The sequence below is a fragment of the Simochromis diagramma genome, unplaced genomic scaffold (assembly GCF_900408965.1).
Source record: "Simochromis diagramma unplaced genomic scaffold, fSimDia1.1 OVJJ01000618.1, whole genome shotgun sequence".
NCBI classification, from domain to species: Eukaryota; Metazoa; Chordata; class Actinopteri; order Cichliformes; family Cichlidae; genus Simochromis; species Simochromis diagramma.
Window position 1 is genome coordinate 2,666,141 of NW_024387423.1, and position 26,980 is coordinate 2,693,120.

Here is a 26,980-nt window from a genome sequence, read left to right on the forward strand (position 1 = left end):
GCTTGCTTGGAAAAGATAAAGTCAAGAGCAGAAAAAGGAGATGAGTTGTTAACAGTGTAGATAAAGGAAAAGTACTGGAAAAAGGTTATAAGTGCCCCGTGGCACCGTACAGCCTAATTCAATACTTTTTCTTTCTGTCACCCTTTGGTCCGCTTTTGCATTTTAAATTAGTTCTTTGGAGAACAGTGAAGTCAAAGAAATAAGGACACGGCGAGCAGATAAATAAGAATACTTTGAAGTCCTCGAAATAGAAGATGAAAAATGATAAATTGAGGAAGTGACTCGTCCATTATTAACATTTAGAAATGAATGACAGAGGAGATGCCATTTGAAGTTGATCTCTGGTCAATGAAAAATACTACAGCCGAAGGGGCAGATTGTTTTAAAGAACAGAAAATGTCAATAATGTTCACTTCTTTGAATGTTGTGTGTGGGAGAGTGAAGCTGCTTGATGGATGGCGGCGGTGATAGTGAAAAATGATATGAATGCAAGAGAATGAGTATGACAGAGGTGGAGCTGTGAATGATAGAATGAGTGGGGGCTGAAAATGAGATTAGGTTCTGCACTTCAGGTGGTGTGTCAGCCTTGAGAATAGAAAACCTGTCAGTCCTTCATGCCCTGATGCAAAGCAGTAGGCTGCTCTATTGATCCAGCCGCAATGGAGAAGGTTCCCTATCCAGCTAGGAGTGATGTTTTCACATGTCTGACATTGTAGTCTGTGTGTGAGCAGACATGTGATTTGCTGCAGTAAATGTCAAATTTTCACTCTGGAAAAGAACAGAAAGAAAATGCCATTTCTATTAGTGTGAGGTTTGTAGGTTGCATAATGTGAATTCAATGAATGCTCTTTCCTTTTGTTGAGCTTTAGATAGACTGAACTTCTGCAAACAGCAACTGTCCAATCATAGCTCAGCCGGTCATGGTGGTATAAGATACTCGGGCGACAGACAACTACAACAAAAAGAAGAAAAAAACCAACACATTAGCAAAATCAGGCACCTGCTTGTTTATGGAGTTGGCATCCAGCTGTGCAGCAGCAGTTCTTCTAGAACAGACCTGGCCATTGAATGGGCTCTGGACCACATCTGGCTCCCACGCTTTTGGAAATCTTGATTAAATAGAGACTAAATGCTGGATTTTTACTCTGTCTGTTTCACTATTTCATCATCTAATGTAACTAGTAGCAGTTTATAAAGAGATAAAATGGAGAAAATTAACCTTCCACCACTGTCCTTGTTACGACCGGATGGCCGGTGTGTTTGTGAAGGAGACTAAAATGTAAACACGGAAGAGAAGGAAACTAAGTGTAACACAAAGCGAGCCGTTTAATAGGCTGAATACACGAGCACAAAACACGGCAGGGCGAACAGGGGCATAACCAAACTAAACTAAACGGGGGACAGCTAAACTACACATGAAAACTAGAACGTGAAACCACAACATGAAACTGAACAAGTACATGCACAACTTTGGCGTGAAGTAATCTAAACATGAACATGAACATGGACTTGAACAGTAGCTTGAAACATCCTGAGACCTGACGTGACATGAAGCGAGATGGACAGACAAACCGACACAGAGGGAGGGAGACAGAGGAAATACACAGAAGAGGGAAGTGGAAACACCTGGGGAAACACAGCTGACACAAATAGCCCTGACGCCGCAGGGGAAGAAAAACTAAACACACTCAACATGGAAAGACAAGACTTTCAAAATAAAAGAAGCACAAGCATAACCAAAAGTTAAACACAGAGGACAGGAAAAGACTCATAAACAAGGAAACAGATGAAACACAAACTAGATTAAAACTCTAAATTAAAACTAAACCCTAACTAAAAATAAACTCAGGATGCTGGGTCACAGACCCAGGGCCCTGACAGTTCTTAGTTTCAGTGACATAAAAAGGCCACGTGTAGAATAACCAGATAGATTTGGTAGCTAAAACAAGTTTTTTTTAAGCTTTATTCTTTCATCTTGTACTTTTACAGCTTTATAAACAAAAATATTGTCTTCTACTGCTTAGAACAGACATCTTTGCATTACAGAGTTATTATAACATTTAATACTCTCTACACTCCTGACTATAACAAGGTTTGTCTCCGTATTTTCCATATTCTTTACACAAACTCCTTTTGTGAGGTTTCTGCTTAAAGGATAACGAACAGTGACTTAAATAACTGACGAGCTCCAACCAATAAAGCAGTTTTAATTTATAACTGATGGATGTAGGCGAGAAAAGTGAAGTGAAAGCGAACTGTTCTTCTGCAGAATAATAGTAATACAAAAAGAATGACTTGAATTTTGTAAGAAAACATAGTTGGAAGCATCAAAATGAAGAGGGTATTGTAAATCCCTTACAGATGAAAATGGATGCTGACAAAAAAATGGCGCCCATAACACTTTACTGCCATATGCTCAGATGAAACTGTTGTGCTGCTTTTCTTTTTGAGTATAAGGTCATCCTCAGCCTCTTAGTAGGAACACTCTCATTGTGTGTTATTGCTGTCGGTCGATTAAGTCTGTGTGATGTCTTATTATTGGTTTGTCCCTGTATGAGATCTTCCATTAGGAAGAGAAGTTGTCCATCCTCCCAACGGGTTTCCTTTTATCAAAGCCTCCATCTACGTTGTTTACACACTTCCAGGCCTGCCTCAAATTATCGATAAGGTCAGACAGGCGAAAAAAACCCCAACAAAGAATCAAAGAACAATTTTATCTGCCATTTGTTTTCTGCAGCGATGGATAATAACCACATTAACATCTGGTGTTAGCGACAAGACTGTGGCATCTTCCACTGAAAGCTGTTATGGTTCTGTGAACAATTTTGCTACATAATGAGGCGGTTTTAGATCTGTGAACTACATTTCTCAGTGTGAGACCAAACGCCAGGAAATGACAATGGCAATGTGCTTTTCACGCCGATGCCCACTCTTCCCCCCTCTTTATTTATTTATAGGATGTTACAGTGGCTCCATCGTGTAGTGGTTTACACATTTGCCTGATGATTCCCGGAGGAGACAACAATCCTGGGGTAGAACTCGTGACCAATCAAAACATTTGGAGTTACCCGCTATGAAGACCCCTTGTGAATAAGGGAGCAGCTGAATGTAGCTTCTTCTACTTGTAGGATATTGCAAACAGCAGCAAATAAAGAGAGTTAGGGCACCCTCAGAGATTGAGTCTGAAATCCCATATGACCTCAATAGAGAGTGCATGATGAAGACACGGGGAAAAGATGAACATCAAGGCCAAAGTGCAAAGAGGTGGCAGCGACTCAGACTAACAGTAATGGCACAGCAAGCAGCATCAAGGACATTTCTTAAACCCTAACACAGCCATTGATCCCATTATTGTCAGACCTGTAGGCCTGCTACTCTCTTGCGTGTTTGAGATTACTTGGACTTTGGCCTTGGATGTTAGACAAACAAGGCTTTACTGAGGAATGTTTGGTGCCTTTGGTAGGGTAGGGGGATAAACAAAGAATATACTTTATCCTTTTGTTGTGTTTTCATGTTATGTCTCCCATTTTCCTCTGACAATCGTCCTTCTTAACAGCTTTATTTTGTCTTTACCTTTTTATACTTTGCTTAATTTGTGATCCCGATGCAGTGCACAATCCAAATCCCGTTCTCAGTTTATCGCCCGGCTTTGTGTTTTGTGTCCATTGTGGCTTGTCACAGATAGTGTCACATGCAGCCTGTGACCAGCCTGTAATGCAGTGGTGCACGGTATGAATTATGATGTGGTGGATGGGCCCTAATTTTGTTATGGATGTTCTTTTTTGCCCTTGGGAATAACATCAATGGATAGATAGAATTTTATCAGATTTTATGGTGCTTCAGAATATAATTCATGAAAGGTGCTGCTGTGTATGCATTGTATGTGTGGGTGGGGGCATGCATTGCAGCGTTATACACTGCAGTGTGATCTGAATAACTTGATCTATGCTCTAGTCTTTAGCTTTAATAATGAAAATTGCAGCAGGGGAAAAAAATTGTGGGGAAGATCAGATCATCAGATTAAAGCAAGTTTTTAAAGTGACTTAAAAGATACTATTTTTATTTAATTCTCAGATTCACAATGTCAGTGGATATACAAATAAATTGCATTCTAGTATATTCAAAAGCTTTTTGACTTTTTAAATACACATTAAATGTGGTTTTCAGTCATCACAGAACCTGATATTTGATGATAAACTAGGAAATTATGGTACAAAGAGACTGGTTTCTGAAATATTGTACTGTACCGATCCTGTGGCAAAACTCTTATAATGATCAGGTGAAAGAAGAAGAAGATGAAACCATCTACCATTGTGCTACCATAATGATGGGATATGGTCTCATTGGATAATCAATCCAATCAAGACCGTAGTTAACTAGTAGTAACTAACTACATAGTTAGCATCAGAAGCAAAGAAAATAAATGACGCAAAAATAAAATAAAATCGGACAAACTGGAATCTCTTTGTAAATACGCAGTAAATCCATTTAATAGCATTTTTATTTCACTTATCAAAACCTCAGGGATGAAAGGAAATAAAAAAAAACTCTTCTTGAAAATTGGGATCAATTTACCATCAGAATGAGAATTTGGCCATTTCACCATACTTCTTAAATTCAGGTCCTGAGAAATATCCTTCAACCTCAATTTAAGATCTCAAACTGCATTGATTTCTTTTCTAAACCAGTTCTTAAAGATGACAGTGAGAGCCAAAAGAATGAAAATCAAAAATGAGTATGATCTCACTGATCAAAATGAATTCTCAACTCTGAAGGTTTTTTCTGTTCTCAGAGATGTCTCTAAGATCTGCATGATGCCTCACAACCACAGACCGTATGAAAGATTCTGTTCAATTGCATTTAGAGCCAAATCACAACAGTCAACTCAAGGAGCTTTATATTGTAAGCTAAAGGCCCCACTGTAATAAATTAATTGAAATGATTTGGATTAATAAAAACTGGAATTTTATTCACCAAAACTGGAGCTCAGACTTCGTGGAGACTCTGTAATCATCAGATAAGCTGTTAAAAATTCTTCAAAAGACTAAAAGAACACACAGTTTAAGAAGTCTTGTATAATGACTCAAAGAAATGAGTCCTACCAGACACTGACTGGCAATAATGGAGCCACACCCACACATCAAATGTCGAGGTGGATGAGTTATAGTAAAAATGATCCCTGCTAGAGTTGTTATGATGGGAGAATCTTTCCATAGAAGCCAATTTTAGTCGGCCTCATGTGGCACCTACAGGTACTGCAGTTTGTAGCTTAACTTTTAGCTCTGGAGGTTGCCCCTTGATCACAAGACTAGTTGTTTTGATATATTCAGCACATACTTTTTCAAATTATTTAAAGTATTTTAAAGCCACGTAATTATCTGGAAGCTTTTAATTCTGTTGTTTTCAAATTAAGATTGTGTGGATCATTAAAACTTCTTTATTTATCAACAAATTGTTTCAGATTATTCTCTCAAAATAATTTATCAGACGTACAAAAGAACACTCTAAGTTGGCATTAGCATCATTATTAGCTGTAATTACTAAACATTTCTTTACCAGTTACTCCATGTGGGAGTACGAGTGTAGGAGGATGTAATTAAATTCTAAAGAAAATCATTTTGTGTTACATTTAAATGTCTGCTTCAATTCTCTCAATAAAATATTGCATGCATAACCCAGGTATAATATTATAGTGTGAGATGCAAAACCTGTTTGAGTGGGCCCCACAGTGGGGATGTACTCTGTGTCCCACCAGGGAGTGAGCCGATCACAAACCGTCACCTCTTTGTGTCTGCCGACTGCACGTCACTTGTGTTGTAGCATTTGGAAGGGCTGCGTTGGCGTGCGTCAGTCTGTCATACCGAGGTGTAGTTCGTCTTTTTCTTTATATTTGCAGTTGAGTTGCTCATGCTGTGTTTTTGGTGCTGGTGACGTGCAATGATTGGTACTGCACGTTTAAGGTGATGATCTGCTGGCTGCTGAAAGAAAGAGCAGCGTGGGATATTTCATGCTGAATTCTGTCAAGAGTGACTTCCAGATTTAAATGCAAGGAAAATATGATGAGTAACTTTATTGTACTTTCAGTTTTCATTAATGGCAAAAGTACGGTAGCTTGCATTGTTCTCAGCACTGCATGCACTTCATCTGACACCAAAGTCAGACAATGCCAAGATCTGAATCCTACAAGCTTTTTCCTTTTTTTGTTTATTGATTGCTCCATGAGGCTGTTGAACTCAAAATTAAAGACAACCTAAGAGAACTGGGTTTCTCTAGTTATTTTCAACCTACGCAGGATAATTAGTCAGTAATTGATTTGTTGTTTCGCTCCTTAATTCTCCCAAAGGGCAGTTCACCAGAAACAGGTCAGAATTCATCAGGCTCCTTAAATGAAGTTGATTATTTTCTCCTGAGATGGAAAAGATACTGTGAGCAGCAACATTTGCCTCTGGGAAGATTTGTTAAAGTTACTTAGCAACAGTGTTGGTGTATTTACTCAGAAAAGTGTATTACACAATACTCGTTACTTTTCTTAAATGTAAGTAGTAACTACTTAATACATTATTTTCATGTTGCTTCTTACATGATGTGTAAGAAGCACCGTCACATAACTATTAGTTAACTATATAAACCTGAACCTACAGTCTCATACACGGACACAAACTCCCATGAGGACAAAAATACAATCTTTATTTTAGTGTTTACAAAATCTACAAGAAAAAAGTAAAGTTGAAAAGCACCCAAAGAGTCTTCAAAGCAAACGCCACAGTGATTCTACCTTGAAACAGAGGCTACCATGACTTTGTTACCTGTTGAAGCTCACTCGGGGTTCTGGGTTTTCTGTCTCAGTGTTAGCATGCTGCAGATGCTTGAACTAATGTTGTGCTAGCAGTGCAATGCAATAATTATGTGTCCTGATATAGTCTGCACTTTATCATCATGCTCTTGTTCTTTCGTGAAATAAAAATAAACCTAATGTTCATATCTCCTCTCCTCAAGAGTTGTAGAGCGGACCGCTGTTTTCCTCCTCGATGCATATGAACCCTATTTCAGCTCATTTTAGCGGTGATTGTGTTCAGGAAGGATCAAATATGTTTGATGTTTTTTCTTTCTGTCCAGCCATCGTTCAGATAACTGAAAAACCTTTGTAATGCAAGTAACAACATAATTGTAACTGCAATGTAATTACTGAATTTAGTGTTGAATTTATGAGATTACAGTGATGCATTGCTTTGGAAAGCGTTACCCACAACACTGCTCAGCAGCAGGGTAGAGTCAGAGGACATGGGCAGTTCCATATAGTTCTCAGCAAGAAGCATGGTAAAATGAAGAAAGAGAAAACTGTTTTGCACTTAGTTTGTCTTCAATTAAGATGCTTTTTAGCTGTGTCCACACTGGAGGTGATTTGCAGCAATGGAGTAACCATAGAAAGCCAGTGATATTTGACAACTCCAAGCAGCTATGGTCAAAATAACCCTGGAGACACAAAGCGGATGGGACCCAAGAGAAACTCGTCTCAACCGCCAACAACAACTCACTTCAGTGATTAAAGCGACGACCAATAAGAGTGCAGGATACTGTTGTTTGATGCATGACCTAAATACTTTAGAGGGTTTCCAAGGTTACCTGCAATGCCCACAAGCGATAAACTGTCAGCTTGAAAGCAATGCACGATGAACAAATGGCTTCCTGTGTGGGCAGCTTGACAAACATATTTGTTTTAAATTTTGTGTTGAACGGCTTCATAAAATGCTAAAAAACTGAATGTAAACATGAAAATTGACCAATACACCTCAGTATTCAACATTAGTGGCGATACAGCAACATGAACAGTTTGCCATCATAGCTGTAGACTTTTCAGATGTTGCCTTATAGACCTGAAATACATTTGGTTGTTTGAATGGATTACAGCGGCAGGTGTCACTGAAGCAAAAACGACTTTACGCCACAGTTTAGGTGGGTTTTAGGTGCTAATGACACGCTGACACTCCAGGTGTTCAATCAATGAGATGATGACTATAATAAAAGCAGACAAACTCTGGTTGAGCAGCGCTTTTCAGATAAATCCAAGGGTTTTTTCGAGTGACTGAACGGTGTCATTACTTTGTGTGTGCAAGACAGTAACAATTCAGTCTGACCTCTTCTTTACTTCCCGAAGATGACTCGCTAGGACATAACAATTTCTTCGTCTTCGCAGTTTCTTCTAAAGATGTTGTTCAGTGTCCCTATGTCAAGGTAAACCTGAATTGACTGGCCTTAACGGTTAATATTAACAATCCCATCACTGCAATGCACTCTGAAGTTGGACCACTTCGCAGGCAGCCCTTTGACCCCGATGAGGTCTTCTTTCTTTCGCTTGTTTTTTTTTTTTTTTTAAATCAAAAATCGACGCCTTCTCCAAAGTGTCAGTTATTGAGAGGAAATTGAATAGGTGTTGCCCTTCCTTTTCTCGTCTCCGTCCTTGCACAGGGCCCTGCAGAGATGTTCTGTCTCCATAATATAGACTTGGCAAACAAGGTCAGATGGAGTGTGCAGAGAGTGCTGCTGCAAAAAGACATTTTGTCACACCGTCACCCACTTCAGTTTATGCCTGAAAACATTTCGTTTTCTTCATGTTCCGTTCACGCTGTTCAACATTGGTTCTGAAGTACACGGAGGTCTCCCAGTCTCCCGCCTTATGTGTGCTCGAATTAAATTATATCTTTGTATCGTATTTAAAGTGTTAATTCCCTTTAAAAGAAAGGAGATATATTTGTTGTCTGTGTATGAGAAAAGGCACAAAAAAATCAATGTCTATTTACTTTTTTACTAAACGGATTACATAACAGAAAAAAGAAACACATTGTGTAGAAATAGATTTGATTAATTTCCCATTATGTTTCCTTTTGTTAAATGCTTTTGCTTAGCCTTTTCAGCCCTCAGACACAACCATTTAATTAGGAGCAGAAATTCCTGCTTACACAGAGGCAGGGCTTCGAAAACTTGCCAAATCAAATCAAGTAATATACATAAAGCCCATACTGAGCGAGCTAATGTGGATTATCTCCCAGTATATCGGGATTACTGCACCGACTGTGTCCAGGACCTCCATTTAATTTGTCACAGTGTTTCAGTTTTTCGCCATCATTTGCTTTCACACACACGTGCTAACCCTTATTAAATTTATGACTTCACTCCGTCTTCGGTTTGAGTCTTCAAGCAGGTTAAAGGGCAGCAGGGCGGCTGCTCTGTCCGTTCTCACGTGACGTTATTGCAGAGTCAACAGAAAGGTGTTAATAATGCCTATATATAAAACAGGAGGCACAGTGAGGACAGTATGGCCTCAGCACCTCAGCCCTTTTCTGGTATTTTATGAGTCCCTCGTGGGCCTGGAGGGTGCGAGAGAGGAGACGGACTCTGAAAGATCTAATTAAGCAAAGCGAAATGAGAGTGCCGAGATGCCAAGCGCGGGACAGGACACAAATCAGGAGGTGTTGACAGTGCGCTGCAGTGCAATGCGGTTTTATAGCAAAGGCCACGTATAGCTTTCACATAATGAGCGGCCATACAGCTCCTTGATTTAATGTTTTTTATGGCTCCGGGGTTAAGAGTTGTGAATCTCAATCTCATTATGTAGAACATCAGCTTGTAAATTTAGGCATTTTGTCTTATTTGCGCTCAAAGAGGTAATTAGTGTGTTCTCAGTGGCTGGTTGTGCTTGTGAAGAAGCAGATGACTCCATCAGGTGCTTGTTTGGCGTTTAATAGAGATGAGGATAAAAAAGCTAAAGACTTCTATATTCATAACTCAGAGTACTTCTGTAGGTATGGTGTGTTCCCCCAGATGCTTATTGTCAGAGAGGCTCCTATTTCAGAGGTGCAAACTCGGTGGGATGTTAAGATTTTTTCCCTCTGTCTGGCTTCTGCACCATTCACATGCTATTACATCTGAGAGGAGAATAAGTGTCTTCTGGACACCTGGCGCCAAGGCTGTGACTGTCTGGTCTCTCGGGCTTGTTTCTGACTGAGAACAGAAAGACCTTGGAGTACAAAGACAACAGGCTTGATTATTTGAGTACACAGGAAGGTCTCCAAACATTGTTGTGCTAATCACGTTAGTGGGCACAGACTCAAGGCAGGACAGATGCGAGGCAAAGGGCAATGGGGTTATGTTATCCTGATTAGAGGAGGCTTTGGGGCGGTCGGGGGGTTTGTGAATCTCGTTTTTACCTCGGCGTCACCTTGGTGAAGAGGGAAGAGGGAAACTGGCCATGAGCTCATTTTTCTCACTCAGTTTCTTTTCTCACTCGGTCCCCTCATTTGTCTCCGGTATTCACTGCTGCCATCGCCAGAACTGAATGTGTCTGTACATTCAAAAGCCCACATTTAATTTTTTTCCCCTTTTGTTAACCACCTACACACATAGCAGTGACTTGCCGGATAATACTTTCATTTTTCTTCTTTCTGATTCACACGGCGAAAAGTGGTTAAAAAAAGATTTGTTCCTTGTCTGATATGTTTGCCTTGGTTCATGGGAGTCTGTTTCCCAAAAATGCCTCAGTGATTCATTTGCAAAGCTCAACCACTTAAATTAGATGAATAAGTCTGTGCTATGGACATGTTCGCGGTATGAGCACTAATGTAACTAATTTACTCTCTTTTTCATATTCCTCCTGTTATACGCTTGTACGGTACTGTGCGAGTCATGAGCCAGCCCTCATTTCGTTATATTTTACTTCCAGGGAGCCAGACTTTCTTGTCATTTTGTTATAGCGGTCTTGAGCAGTAGTTCTCCAGGCTTTCTAAAGATGTTTCAAAGTTTTTCTTTGGACATTACCTGCGTTTTCACTCATCCTCAGTCCAGTCCTTGTACCATTTCCAAAGGAACATTTTGTTTTTTTGTTAAGCCGATGGGCAACTTAGCAAAGAGTGCACATTTGCACATCCTCTACAGAGCAAATAAGAAAGATAAAAGGGGCAACTTGATGTCAAAGTATATTAATTTTGTGTAGCACACAGATATAATAACAATAATAATTAGAGCTATTATGTTATATGTTGCAACCTGTATTTAGTTTCTGTTCTTACTGTCTTGGAGCATGTGTGTCTACACAGTTTCCTTAGGGATTAATAAAGTATTCTGTTTCTGATTCACTTTAAAGTTGCTAGTAGGACCCTGTCACAAAAACATAATTTGTTCCCATTTCTTTAGCTGAATCTGAGAAATGCCAAATATAACACAGTTCAAAAGGCATAAAATAACATTCTTGCATCAACAAAGTACGGAGCCCCGCAGGGGACATGGGAGAAAAAAAAATTAAGACGGACTTTTGCGAGATCTCGCAAACGTTTTGCGAGATCTCGCAAAACAAACTCGGGATCTCACAAAACAACAAATTCCAACAATGGCGGCAGCTACTTAGTTGTAATATTACTCTTTCTGGGTCACGAAATACACTTTTAAGATATTTTGAGGCGTGAATGTAGCTGTGTAAACATTAGATACCTGCTCGGTTTACAAGACATCACATATTTGCAAAAGTGCTCCGACGTTTTCGGAGATCTGACACCCACCATCTCGAAGCTAACGGGAGGTCGAGACATCGTGCCTCGACCTCCCGGTCAGCTTCGAGCTGGTGGCCTCCGAAGAATGCGGCTAAAACTTTTGCGAGATCTTGCAAAACTTTTGCGAGATCCCGACATTTTTTTTGCGAGATCTCGCAAAAGTCCGTCTTAATTTTTTTTTTCTCCCATGTCCCCCGCGGGGCTCCGTAACAAAGTGATTCCCAAGCAGCCAGTAGCTGAAAGGTTGATACATTTCTGCATGGTGTGCAGTGTGTCCTTAAAAAATTTGAGGAAACTCAAATTGTCCTTAACAAACAGGACAAATCTAGTAGAAACCTGACACAGGACCTGACAGATGGATATGGTTGTTCAGTCCACTACTAACTACTGTCAAGAAGCCATTCTTAAGGAAGGCAAAGAGGAAGAAAAGGTTGATGTGTGCCAAATTCCACAAGAACTGAACTGAAAATCATTGACAAGAGGTCTGACAAAGTAAAGCATCCAAAATCCAGAATTTTTGGTTCAAATCATCACCAATATGTATGGAGGAGGTCAGGAGATGGGTACAACCATGAGCGTCTATAACATCTATAAAATACAGTGTCTGGATTTCAGCCTCTGGTGTTGGCGATCTTTTCAGATCAGAATTAATGGAATTACGAAGCACAATTTTGATCTTCCATGCAGTACCTGTATCTGGAAAGCATCTGATTTACAACAGCCTAATTTCTCAGCATGACAGTGACTCCAAAAAAACACTGCCAATACTTCAAAATCATACCTGGATAGAAAAACACAGTGACACTATTAGTCATGGATTGACCTCACTAGAGCCTGAACCTGAACGTTATTGCAAAACGAAAGGAGCCAAAATCCAAAGAAGTATTTTCAACTTTTCTTCAAGAAGCCTGGAGTACTATTCCTGAAAGCTACGTAAAGCAATAACAGTTCAAGCTGTGTTGAAGCTCATTAGAGTCGCTTTACATGCTGCATTTAAATGTATGTTTCAATAAATTGCTGCACCTAATTTCCATTTTCGAAGTACAATAAAAAAGTGATGGGTTTCTCAAGAGTTTTGTGCAGTACTGTAGATTGTGTATTTTCCCATTATGCATTATTACATATATAAATAAACTCAAACTATGATTTTCAATATTGCCCCTTGTTTCTAAAGAAAACAACACAGTCAAATTGTAAAATACATGAATGAAAAATACATGAATGTCCAAAAAGTTATTACTGCCTCAGGAAAACACGGGTGTAGAAGATAGTGCAAGTGTCTGTGTGGTTGACTTCATTTTCCAATTTAAAATGAATAAACACCTCAGGTATTCGAGAGACTAGTTAACTTTTTTAAAATGCACGCTTCACTTCCGCAACTTGTAAATGATGTCTGTTTCTGACGCATGTAAGACATCTGGTGAACGCAATGATTTAAAATACTTTTACATTGTTTTCAGGCTTAAACCGGCCAATACAGAGCAGCAGAAAAATTGGCTTCACAGTTAATGAGCCCAACTTTTAATAACACATAAATGTTGAATACAGCGATTAATTGTTGCATTCTGTCCTGCTTTTTTTCCAGGGTCCTATATGCTGGTGAACTCCTCCCAGCATGCCGTGGGTCATCGTGCTCAGCTGCTGCTGCAGACACTGAGTGAAAATGACACGCACTGCGTCCAGTTCAGCTACTTCCTGTATAGCCGTGATGGCCACAGTCCCGGGGCTCTACGGGCATATGTGCGGGTCAACGGCGGCCCGCTCGGCAGTCCAGTGTGGAACACGTCGGGGCCTCATGGCAAACAGTGGCATCAGGTTGAGCTGGCTGTCAGCACCTTCTGGCCGAACGAATACCAGGTACAAACATTCATATTTAAATATGTTGATGAAACTGATTTAAAACTGACTTAAAGTCTTCGTCATCCTCGCTTTTAATATGTCGGACGTGTTGTTCAAAGTAGCTGCTTGATGCTCCTCTAAGAACTTAACTTTTTTTTTTTGTTGGAGATATACAGACTCATTGACCGCGATCATGTAGAGCTTAAAAATGGTACACAGTGAGGCTCTGTTGATCACTACTCATTTTAGCCTCGAGGTACAGTTAATTACTTACATTTGCAACTTAATTAGCACTGATTCCCTTGCGGATGTAGCCAATGCTGGTGCTTAAAGCACCTAAGTAGATCTCACAAGGGAATGCCTGGTGGAGATTTCACCCTGCGAGGTTTGTTTTTCTGCACTTTCACTTCACTCTAACAATTCGTGTGGTACGCCATTGTGTGCATGCAGCACGCAGACAGTGACTGGCATGCACTGTGAGGGTCTGATATGCTGTGGTCTGCACATGGCACAGTCAGGTGAGCGTGAGTGTTATCCGTCTATTAATCCAATTTCTTCTTTCTGCAAACTCTGCGAAGCTGTCAAAAAGCAATTAAGTTGAGTAGTGTGCATTTTATCAAGAACTGTCAATCCTGCTGACTTAATTAAATTCTATTCAGACCTGCAAGATGTGACCTTCACTATGTAAATAATAGTCCTTAGCGTTGTGCAGGCCTGGGGTGTAGATGCAGGGTGATGCCTTTCTCCCGACATCATGCGATCTGAAAATAAGGTAAACAATGTTAGGTTAACAGGATCAAACACATGTATATATTGTACAGAACAGTATTACAGTCAGGGGCATTTGACTCATAGCAGAAAATAATATTTCAGGCATACTTTATGTATCTACTTCTTTTCCAGGTTATAATTAAACACCAACGTTTGTTGACCTAAGTTAAAAAGGGACATTATTTTTCTTTGATTGAAAGAGAAACAAACCATTATAGTGAAACCCACTGAGTTTGTGGCGCTGCCATCTGTAGCTATATTTCCGGATATCAAGTCAGTAGCTACAAATCACTAACTATACAAGAAGACAGCGAGCTGCACTAATCAGTGCCAAATCCAGTTGCAGTGTCTCTTGAGCTTTGGCCCCATAAACAGAGTAGCAAAGGACGCCTGCCAGTGAAACTGCTCATCAGTGGCAAATAATGAGGTCCACACTGTCTGATTCTTTTCTTTTCATGGCATTTTCATCGCAAATCGCTACTTTCACTGTACCCTTATTAAATACATTAAGTGGAGGTTTGCTCTCATTCTGCATGTTTAACAGTGAGCGAGCTGGAAGTGGAAGAGAGCTGCCATCTCCGTGTTATAAAACAGACTCACTAACCACAGTTTCACCCTATCATAACATCAGCGCAGATAAGTCCTGAATAAAATAATAAAACCTATCCTGCGTTTTCTTCGCCAGTCAAGTGCTATTGAATTTGCTTTTTGAACATCGCCGGTTTATTCCTTTCCCTTTCTCCGGGGAGCTGTGTACTCTCTCGTCTCTCGGTCTCGTTAGCATCCCAGTAAACAGTGATGGCTCATAGGTGAGTCAGAATTATGCTGCAGCTGCCAATGAGAGGCTCCAGATAGGAGAAGGAGCTTTATAATGGGCTTATGAGGAGGAGTAGATGGCTCTGAAGACAGGACAAACAGTACAAGGGAAGAAGAAGAAGATGGGCCTTACACTTGAATTAGAATTGACAGTAGTGGCTTTTAATAGAACAGCTTAAACTGCTAATGGCTTTTATGTCATGTTGGGGGGGAACACGGTGTTCAGATTGGATTAAATTGCTAATATTTGGGATTTGATCAGCAGATATTGGCACCGTTAGAAAAACTGTATCCAATTTTAGCTTGTGAGGAATTAAAGCAATGTAGTTTTCCTTATTTCTTTCTTCTACTTTCATCTCACATTTCACTTTAACTCAGCTGACCTCATACTGCTTCTGAGTACAAAGGAAACAAAACAAACTGCCTCCACAAAGTCACATATGCCACGGCTTACATTGCTAATCCCTCGGCAGTCAAAAACCTCATCACTGTGGAATGACAGTGGGCCTTGTCTTGCAACACGTCATTGCTCTCTGTTGCACAGGCAGAACGGAGAGAAGGGCAAGTGGGGAGGTGTAAAAGCTCAATGTTTTCTTTAATGGTATCTAATAGTGCTGGCCATCCCCTATTGTGAAGCAGCAACGAAAAGGGGGAACAGAAGTTTGCAGTGGCACAGCGTTCAACTTTCATTTTTACATGTTTTTTTTTTTTTTAGCTGTATAGCAGCAGCTTTGTGTGACTGTAAATGGTGAAAGTCTTTGTTTATATTAGCTCCATGGCAGGTGTAATACTTCCACTTTGGGTTTCAAATGATAGGCAGGCTGATTTACACTGTCATTAAAGTAGAAAAGCACTCTTTTGAAGCAGCGGTGGATAATGGGCCCTTCTTATCATTGTCTGTGACTAAAATAAATCCCACGGGAACACACAAGCTTTTGGAGACAGTTTTTAAATCCTCAAGTTCTTCTGCCTTATTAGGTTTCAGGACATATTGGAGGAGCCAGTTTCTTGCCTACAGCACAGGGATACAAAATGTCAGGCTTTTACACTGCAGAGATACAGACGTGAGATTACACTCGAGCTTTCACCGTTTTGGGGTGTAATGAAATACTTTGTTTGGGGCACGCACTCAGTCTGTGTTTATTTCTTGAAAATGTCATTGTGGAATGTAATTAAGTGGAGTCTGACAAATTCTCTGATAATCACCAAAACTAAGGGGATTAATATGCCGAAAAACCACAATCACTCCAATCTCCTTTGTTCGCTTTCCTGGTGATTTAAAAAATTATTTTCTTGATTATATCCAACTTGAGTGTTTGAGGATTTTATCGAAAATGAATGATGATGTTTTTCTTTTTCTTTTTTTCTTTAACATGTCTATGTTTGCACTTTATGTGCACTTTATTGTAAATTTTCTGATCAGGTTGCCGTGTATATTAATGCGAGGGCTGACAGGAGTCTCTTCCTCCTATCACAGATGTGAAATTGGGATTTGGAGTGCAATGGGTTTCAGGAATGGAAAATAGAAGGCAGTAAGATCACCTTGAGATGTCTCGATTGAAAATGTCGTGCGAGTGCGATCTGCTGTGCATTGCCATATTTCTCTCTGCCTCATATTGGTTTAGAGTGTTTGCAATACCTGGAGAATCTTGTTATCAAATATTAAAGATGTTATCGAGCCCCCAAAACTGCTAACTAGAGCCGGAGACATGCACCTCTGCGCTGAACCCACCCGGTCCCAGCCAACCCCTCCTGTCTTCTTGTTTCCTTTTCTTACTTTTCCCAATATGTTGATATGGTATGATGCAAACATAATATTTTTCTTTTTCTTTTCTTTTACCTGGTGATTTCTATGAAATTTTAATTTCACACTGCATGGCTGACACGATGTCAAACGTTTGCCACATGATTATCGTGCACAAAGGCATTTATCATAGTTTTATGTTGACTCCCTATATATTTGTGTCATCTATAAAATAACTGTACAAGAAATGTTTTGTTCAATGTGTGTTTCACCTCTTTTTTTTAGCAAATGATTGAGAAAATGTGAATATACAATCGTGTGAAACCGTTTTGAAAGTAAACAAGAACAGGATTGAGTATTTGTAGAACCACCTTTAGCAGTGATAAACTGAAGTAATCATTTTCTGTGTGACTTTATCAGTCTCTCACATCATCGTCACTCTTGCCACAGCATTTTAATCCGACTGAGGTCTGGACGTTGGGTCATTATGTTATAGATTTGCTGCTGTGTTTGGGATCGTTGTTCTGTTGCATGACCCCGATTTCAGTCAGACAGACGGCCTCATATTTGACTCTAGAATACGTTGGTGTGCAGAGGAGTTCGTGGTCTGATGATTGCGGCGACTGTGGCTGCAAAAAAAAAGCCCCGGTCATTAGCCCTGCACCACGGTGCCTGACTGTTGAAATGTGGTGTTTGCACTAATTTGCACTAACACGGTACTGAGCATTACAGCTAATTCTCACCACCACCTGTCTTGTGGTTTGTTCAAATGCAACTGTGCAAACGTAAACCGTGCAGCTGATGTTCTTTTTAGAGTGAAGAAACTCCCGCCAACCCTTCTAAAGAACCTCTACCTGTTCAGGCTTTTTCTAATTATAGTATTTTGAACTTTTGAACATGAAGCATGCTAGCTGAGGCCTGTGGAGTCTGACATGTAGCTCTTTTGATCATTGCACAGCTGACCTTGGGGGGTGAATTTGCTGCCATGTCCACTTCTGGAAAGATTGACTAGTGTTTGAATGTTTCCCACATGGGAATAAACTTGTGAATGATGGACTTTAAATTGTTTGGAAATGCCCTTATAACCCTTCCAAGGCTAATGGGCAGCAACAGCTGCTCCTCTAAGATCAGTGCTGACATCTTTTCTCCTTGGCATTGTGTTAAGACACACCTGAATGCTCCAGAATAACAAAGTGACAGAGCGTCTACTTTCATAGACACGCTCAGACATTTTTTCACATTGTTATTATTAAGTCTCGATATGTAAAACGATTTCCCATGATGTTATCTTGTTTACTTATAAAACCAATTTCAGTTAAAAAGGAAAAAGATAACATGCATTAAACACATCAAAGGCTTGTAAATGAGAATCTGTGTGTCTCCTCTTTGTCTGATAATTTCTGCTATTTTCCTCGCTGTAGCCTGCTGAGAGTCCTCAAGCTGAGCCCATGGCTACATTAAAGGTTTTCGTTTTTTTAACGCTGTACAGAGCGAATTGGGATTCTTGACATTGAAATTATATCTTCAGACACTGGCTGCTATTCTTTGGTATTCCTACCCAATCAGATTTACTTCAGCACGCAATCCTTTGTCATCTATCTAATGCATGACTGTGTCTCATGGTGAGTGAAAGCCTGGTGTGCCTAATTGTGTCTCGTGACTGGAGGAAAGGTAGCAGGTCGTTTATAGGGCCAAATAAATTGTCTCCAGATTTGTATACATTATAACCGTTTCTAAAAGCCAGTATTACAGGATAATGTAATATGTTCTCATAATGTGCATCTTATATCAGCCGTAAATCACCGCGGTGTCACTCTTTTATTTATTTATTTCCTTATTTTTTTTATCTCCAAAAGATGATGCCTGCGTTTTTACCCCGAGAAAGAAAAGTAGCAGCTCATTAGAATAAAGAATAGGCACATGGAAAGTTTCATTGGGAAAGTGGCTTTCAATAAAAATCCGCAGAGGTTGTTTATTAAAACAAATGCTCTGAATGTCTCCCTCGTAAAAAGCTGCTCTTCTAATGGCTAAGAAGTTCAAGGATTAACCAGCAATCAATCTCCTCAGTGCTTTAGCTCAGCGGAGAGTAATAACACCTTAATTAGACTTCGGAGACATTTTTTTCCCTCTGTCTTGTATGCCATTAAGCCCAATCAGTGTTTCTGGCTAATTTTGATGTTAGTCTAATGGCATGGCCGCATGTGTTTACACAGCTAATTCAGGTCAACATACGGAAGTGTATTATGCTTTCATTATAGCAATGATTTGTTTGTTTGTTTTCTGGTTAAGCAGGGGCTTGTAAGGAGTTAAGTAAAGAAGACGTGAGAGGAAGATGAAAGAAATAAAGGCAGACAGCGAAAAATGGAAAGGCAGAGAAAATCAAATCAGAGGGGAGGACTCTGCTTTTAAGCGAATTGACAACCTGAAGAAGGGGGAAAACGATGAAAACAGTAAAACGTTAATATTGCTTTTGAAAAGCGGTGCCATCTTCCAGCTCAGGTTCCAACAAAGTCTGGGAACAAACAGGAAAAATTGACTCTGACAGAAGGAGATTAGCCTCAGTGCTCCTCTGTGAGTAGAGCAGCCAGCTGTGGACAGAGCGGGGTCAGCCTCCAACTCCAGGAGACCCAGCAGCCAGGACCCTTCCTCCTGCTTTTCCTTTCACCTCTCCTCTCCTCTCCACTCCACTTCTCCTTCTGCAAGCTTCAAGCCTCCCCTCTGTGCATGCCTGGCTTCCTGCATGGCATCCTGTCTGGACTTTTTTTCTTTTTTCAGCTGACCCCAATCTCCTCACATCCCATCACCATCTCTCTGGGAAGGTGCCTTTAGGGGTCACGCATGGCTGAGTTTGTTGTCACACCGGTTGGCGTCTTTCTTTCAAAGCCCAAAGAAGGTGGACCGTCTCCGTCCTGCTGACTGTGGAAGGCTGCGGTTTGGGCCAGAGGTCCTGAAGATGCAGTTGTGACTCTTAAATTAGGTGTTCAAACATAAGAGGATTGCGGTAGCAGAGATGATGTGGGTGTCAAAGTTCCTTCAGTGTAAATCAAAAAGTAAAAAAAAAAAAAAAAAAAACCTAACCAGCTCTCAGACAGAGGTTTTGCAAAGTATAATTTTGGTATTGGCAGAGAAGTATTCAGCTACAGTGATATTTTTCCCTGAGTTTGTTTTTATTTTGCAGGTTTTTCAACGGTGCAGTATAATATGTATCTACACCAGCACCACAGTTTCTTCTGACAGCATTCAGAGCTTTTTCCCAATTTGCATTCTGTGAATTTTCATAGTGATAGTAACTTTCCTCCTGTCAGACTGATGTAACTGTTTGGATTTTAAGGCCAGGGGACAATTAAAAGATGAATTAAAAGTGTTAAAAGATGTTGCCTGCTTAGTGTTTCAACATTAAACAATAAGAATGGAACATTTTGAACCTGGTAACAGATGATCCAGTACTTCCAGGAGGCTGAGGGGGAGCTCTGGTGGCCGCCAATGTATTTGACCTTGTAAAGATTAAGCTAACATGATTTAGAATATCATGTGAGACACATTTAAAGCAGCTTTGAGGATGTGATTTCATTTTAATTTGGGGTGGAGCCTCAGTAAAAATCCAAACCCAGCGACAGGAAACATGCTGTAATCACTTTGTCAGAGGATTATGAGAAACAATAACTCAAAGCTGGCCTTTGATCAAACTTGTGGATGGGAGACTGTCCTTGGTGGTGCAAAAACAAACATCACCCCCGTGTCCCATAACTCTCTCAGTGTTACTGAGGTTGGTGATTTGATATTGATTAGGTTTCATGAGAGCCCACAGCTCATCCAGCTTATTGTTCCATAGGAGGGTGTGGAGGTTTGTCCTCCCCTTGAGTCTCGTGGCAAGTTGCATTATCAGCTGCTGTGGCTGTCCTGCGTTTAGAATGCGACACAACAAAAACAACTCTGTGTACCTCCTGATAAATCAATTATTTCCCTTGGCCCCGTGGACTGAGGTAAAACATGCGGTGATGGGTGTGTTTGTAATTAATCCATCTGTCGCAGTAGAAGGAACAAGAGCAGAGTGGAGTAGAATTCACACAGCCCTCAAATGCGCTGACACTTCAGCTTCGAGAGCATCAGGCTAATGAAAAGTATATGCTTTAGCTGCTCTGCTAACGAATAAAATCTGCTCATCATTTATTAATGTTCACTTTTGCAGGTGCTGATTGAGGCAACGGTTTCGAAGGAGCGGCGAGGCTACATTGCCATAGATGACATCATGGTGCTCAACTATCCTTGCTGTAAGTGGATTGCAGTCACAGAAGATGCTGCAGGAAAGAAATATTTAGCTTTTTTTCTTGGGGTGGGGGTAAAACAGATTTTAAAGCAGCATGAAATATAAATGTGATGAGGAGAAGAGTAATGGCTGATTGGCCTTTTATATTAGTACGACAAGCTCTCCCGGGGCACGCTGTGACAACAACGGCACTATTAAGACACTGTGACACCCAAATGCCAACACTCCCTTCCACCTGAGAACACACCTGTCGTTTTGCCTCCAGCACGCTTTGACAGGCAGATTTATTTGTTAATTAGTGTAATCTCAAATTCAGTCTCTGTGAAGGCTTCCGCATTTTCTTGCACTTATCTCATAAAGAGGTTTTCTACATTTAGCTGCATTTTAAAGCTTAATGAAAACGCCTCCTGTTCACGGTTGTTTTTTTTTTTGTTGTTATAATAAACAGCTCCCAGCAGCACAGGGCTTTTTGTGTCACTGGTGAAAAAGTGAAAGGAGCATTTCAGTTTTCTTCCTAAACTTGACAACTTTGTGTGAAACAAGAGTATATAAATAGTATATAAAAGATGGACATTATTGCTTTTTTAAAAAACCTGCTAGGACTGTCATATTGTCAGGTTTTTCCGCTACAGTTATGTTGACCAAACAAACTCTTGGTGATATCTCAGCAATTTTCTCCAAACTCCAGCAATAACAAGGTAGGTTTGTCAGGTGCTGGTAGTGTGTTATCTGTCTTCTAGTTCAGCTTGATTTTATGGATCAGCTGCAGCCGGACACTTTGCTGGGAACTGGAGTTCTTCTTTCCTATTATGGTAAGTGGCAATCAGTGTTGAGCTGCAGCACTGCCACCTTCTACGTTGGTGTGTACACCAAATTACAGTCACTGCTGCTGGATTATTTCCAGTATTATCAAATGTGTATCACTTACTAGGTCCCTGAAACGACTGTGACGAGTGAATCACATCAAGGTTTGTTTAGGTTTAAGGCACCGATGACATTGGCACTAGCTTTAGTTTCAGGCTTGGATACATCTTTTATATGCACTACTGTGTGAGTGATTAGCAGTTCTCCAGGCTTTATGAGGGTCTCAGTTTTTCTATGAACATTTTGTACCTGACTGTTTTCTGAGTTTTTGTTTGTAAGCCTCTTAACCCTGACCTATGACTCATTTAAGCACAAAAAAAGGCAACAACACACAAGATGAATCTGTTACACATAACAGACAACATTGCAAAAGAACCCGTTTTAAATTGCATCTTTAGACACTTTGTTACTAGAAGCCTGTTGCAAAAACAACATTTTTTTCCCCATTTTTTTGAATCTCTGAAAGTTGAATCTCTGAAAAGTGACAAAGAGAACAATTTGACAGATATAATATAGCATTTTTGTACCAACAAGGTGATTTCCAAAGAGCTATTAGCTGAAAAAGTAGCAGGCCAAACAAAAAAAACAACTATCTACAGCAGATAAATGTTATCTGAAATTCACATCATCATAAAAAAAAATCTAACAGAGGACCTGAGAGATGCATCTGGCCCTTGAGTTGATCCATCTACTGCTCACTGAAGTCTCCCTGGAAATGGTGTCAGTGGAAGGCGGGCAGTCGAGAAGTCGTTTTTAAGGAAGAGGAAAAGGGAGAAAAATCTGAGGTATGGTAAAATAAAACAGTGGCAACAGGTCTGATAGATGATAAATCCAGTTTGGAAATTTTTGGTTCAAGTCATCATTGTGCATGGAGGAGCTCAGGAGTGAGCTGCAACAGTCTACAGTCACATGTAAAACACAGTGGAGGCTCATCATGATTTGGAGCTGTGGTGTTGGGGATGTTGCCAAAACTGACAGAAATATGAACACAGAAAAGTACAGTCAGATTTTGATCCACCATGTAAATACCATCTGGAAAGTGTGTGATGAGCAATGACTTCATATTTAAACCCGAAAGTGATCCCAAACACACTGGCAATGCAGTAAAAGAACACCTGGATAGAAAAACACCCAATCAGTCATGGATTGGCCCCCTCAGAGCTTAGACCTCACGGATGTTGAAGCAGTGTGGGATCACTGGACAAAACAAAATACAGCCAACATCCAAACAGCATCCATTTTTGTCCTTAGAGAAGCCGGGAGAGCTATTCCTGAAGACTAGATCATGAAATGACATGAAAACTGCCTGAGAAATAAAGGTGGTCACACCAAATATTGACTTTCAAGCTTATTAAAAAGTACTGGCTCTGTTTTTGCCTTATATACTGTATTAACATGTATGGTTGCACGTTTATATCAATTACAGCACCTATTTCCCATTTCCAAGCAAAATATAAAGAAATGAGTGGTGGCTCAAGACTTTTACACAGTGATGTACAGTCTGTGTATAAAATGTATTCGCTAAAGCTCCCGAGCTTAATACTCGGACAAAGTCTCTCCCTGTCACTTACACACTCCCTGTACAGTCCCACTGCTGAACACAAGGGCTCTTGTCAGTTCATAGCACATTTAACACCTGAGCCACGCTGCTTTCATGTGACTTATATACCTGACACAAGCTTGAAGGATATTTTACTCTCAGGGGGATCTCTGTTATATCCCTGTTTTTTATTTCTTTTTTTTTTAATTCTTGCTGAGTTGGACACCTCGGGGATTTCACGTTACAGAGGATACCACCAGGAGCTCTATTACGTGAACATTGGCTGTGAGATTGCTTTGTACCTATACTGTATGCATATCACCCAGTCAGACACCCTTTTACTTCCAGACATAGCAGATGGCAACTTCTGAATGCTCCCACTGTGGTCATTAAATAATTAAGACTCTCATCAAGACCTGAACATGCCTTATGATGTGGCACATAGCCAGCCTGCCTTACTTGGCAGCAAAGAGTGTGGAGGAAGAAAAGGAGTGAAAAGACATTAAGTGTTGCATACAAAAAAAAACAAAAACAAAACTAAGAGGAACTCTCGACAAAAAGTTCCTTTCTGGGAATACTGGATAAAGCATGGTTGACATTTTTGTTGTATTCTCCTGAGTCTTAATCTTTGACTCTGAAACCAGTGTTGCAGCCCAATGAAATATTTATCGCGCTAAAGAGTCCCGAGGATAGGATCTGACACATTTAGCTGTATAACACTGCAGTCGGTTCCAAATGCAGAGCTTGTTCTCTTCTATTCACACTCATTTCAGTGTTTGTTTACTGTATATTTGGCTCGCATGAATTATGAATAAACCTTAGGAGGGAAAGTCACTCAAAGGAAACATGGCCACATGTGGGGTACAAATGCAAGCACTCTCCTTTACTTACTGTATACAAACAAGATGAAGAAATTGTCATCTTCCTCGCAGCTAGATGGGAACAGAGTCTTGTGCAAAACCAGGCAGAAGATGAGTGAGACGCAAACATTTGCTTCTCCCCGATGCTTCGGCTTCACAGCAGCCCTGCATTCTCCTCCTGTCAGTCATCTGGAGTGACATGTCAACTTTTGCTACCCCATCTCTCAGAGTTGGCAGGCAGTGCTGCCAGCATTTACCCAGTGATTTGGCTCTGCAGGGGTTTGGTACTCATTGCTCTATTGTTAATCATGGAGTTGGGTGAGAGGGCTACTCCCACACACTGACTCATTGGCGGCTCCCGCGCAGGTTGCTGGGACATTATTAGTCGAAATGCAGAGAGCCAATGCTCACTCGCTGGCTTTTCTTCCACAGATTCACTCCCACATTGTGCTTATCTATAGATCCCCTCTAATCTGATGTTGTTTGTAAGTTATTTTAGTGGTGGGCTCTGAGCGAGCCACTGCCCACATTTGCATTTACAGAATTTCCATCGCGATAAAAATATATACGCAGCAGCGCTGAACACATTTATTACACAACCTGCCATAAAAACAAAGAAACGGGAGTATTTTGGAAACTGGTCAAAATTCTCTGGAGAATTCACCTGTTTATACCCAAATTTGAGCCGACGCACTCGACTTCTCTGTGAAGTCACAGATTAATTGAGCATAACGTTGAGCAAAACTATCTGTGTGTTCAGGAACACAAGTAAATAACTGTAATTTGGCATCTTAGATAATAATAATTATGTACTATTTTTTCAGCATTTCTGTAAAAAGCTAAATTTGAAAATTGATGGATAACAACAATAATTCATGCCAAAACAACAATTTTAGCATTAAAAATATCAGAGCTTTGTACATACTGGTGGATTAAACATTACGGAAAGAAAATGGGCATCAGTGGCTTTAACATCAACAACACTCAATTTCTATAAATGTTTTTCTTGTATTTTATATCTTAATTACATTTTTTTGAAAATGCAGTGCAAATTTAGACTTAATTTTGACCGTGGAGAAACTGGAAACGAAAATCAATTCTTACCCCTCAGCCTGAAAAGGCTGATGCAAACTGAATGAACCGAATGAAAATATGTGAATAAATTGCTGCCAAACTACTGATAAACTGATTTATGTTTTTAATGGTTGCCCTTCATAGCCGGTCAGTTTCATACAAAGTCCTCCAAACTGCTGTTTCAAAACAGAAAAAGCCTGAAATTTCTGTTCTTGCATTTAAAAAAACAAACAAAAAGAAAACCTGGATAAAAACATGTTATGTTAATCTGAAGCTGACTTGCATTGTGAACGGTTGAAAGGTAATGGGTTTTGTTTTTTTTTAATCTCACAGTGGGTCTCTCTCTCTCTGTCTGTCTCTTTAGATAAGGCGCCACACTTCTCCAGGCTAGGAGATGAGGAGGTCAATGCTGGGCAAAATGCCACTTTCCAGTGTGTTGCTGCTGGAAGGGCATCAGAGGCTGAGAAGTTCCTGTTGGAGGTTAGTGCTTCATGATGGTGTTTATTGCTGAAAGTAACCTGTGTTTACTGTGTGTCAGCTTGTTGTATTTTTACCTTCAACATGGCAACAGTACAAAGGGAAGACTTCTTTTAATACTAACTCTAGTGCCTAATGTTACAGACGGATTATTAGACAAGGCTCCCTGGGCACGTGGGACACAGTAAAAGTCATCACACACTTTCCTATGAAGAGAAAACCATCCTGCACACAGAAAAAGACACATGCGACCACAAATATTGTGTCAATTTTATTCAACTTTGCACCTTTTTTCTTGTTATCTGGTTATTTTGTTTCTCCTTGTTGTTATTTGATTGATTTTTCAAAAAAGAAATTTGAACATTCATTTCAAGTAGAAGCTATAGCCTACAGCCTGGAGTCCTGAGGCCTGTAGTGTGAAGTAAGATTTCATCTTATCAGGGCAACTTCAGGTTGAACCCTGGGTGTTTAGTACGACAAAGGCTGTGTTTTTTCTGTACTTTACCAGGCTATATCATGATGGTAACTTATGCTGTAGATTTCATATGCTCCGGAGCAGGTTATGTTCTAGATTAGAGATCAATTGGTATGAAATCACCGCCGATCCAAAAATAGTGTCACCGATCCTGGAAGCTCTCGGAGTGCAGATTGTAGGAATATCTAAAGTTTTACAGTCATGTCTTAAGCCTTTCCCTGATGAGCATCAATAATAAATGCAGATTCTTGGACCTTGATGTTTTTTTCTCCTGTTGGCTGCAAACAACTTTATGTTATTAATAACATTATTAATGAGGGTGTGTTTCCTCTCACAAAAAATCACGGCACTCATTTGTCTGTATTATTTGAGTAATTGGTTCATAATTTTCTAACATTACAGTTTTAGCTTTTAAAATCAGTTACTTTGCACCTTTTAAGTGAATGCACAGTGGAAACCCTGGGTTAGGATAAGTCAATCCACGTAATGGAAATATATCATAGGTGTGTTGATCTTTGTGTTTAGTGATTTGTCCGCAGGTCTGTGACTCATGGTTAAGTTTTCACATGCTGCTACAGTTTACTGCATACATAACTGTCACGTCTCTCTCTGTGTCATCATTATATGTAGCCAGACGTATTTATCCTTAAATAAAGATGGTACACAAAGGCTGAATGCTATAAAGGCTATGAAGGCCTTGAAGTGCCTTCACT

At 40.1% G+C, this 26,980-nt stretch overlaps 1 protein-coding gene across 4 annotated transcripts in view; it reads left to right on the forward strand.

The window, feature by feature from the left end:
• The window catches only part of ptprub (protein tyrosine phosphatase receptor type Ub), a 190,084-nt gene that overhangs the window by 84,355 nt on the left and 78,749 nt on the right, over positions 1–26,980 (forward strand). For all 4 annotated transcript variants that reach the window (XM_040012818.1, XM_040012819.1, XM_040012822.1 and 1 more), the window contains exons 3-5: positions 13,126–13,397; positions 20,900–20,981; positions 25,680–25,795. In XM_040012818.1, coding sequence (XP_039868752.1) covers positions 13,126–13,397; positions 20,900–20,981; positions 25,680–25,795 — 470 coding nt within the window. The remainder of the gene's footprint in view (positions 1–13,125; positions 13,398–20,899; positions 20,982–25,679; positions 25,796–26,980) is intronic.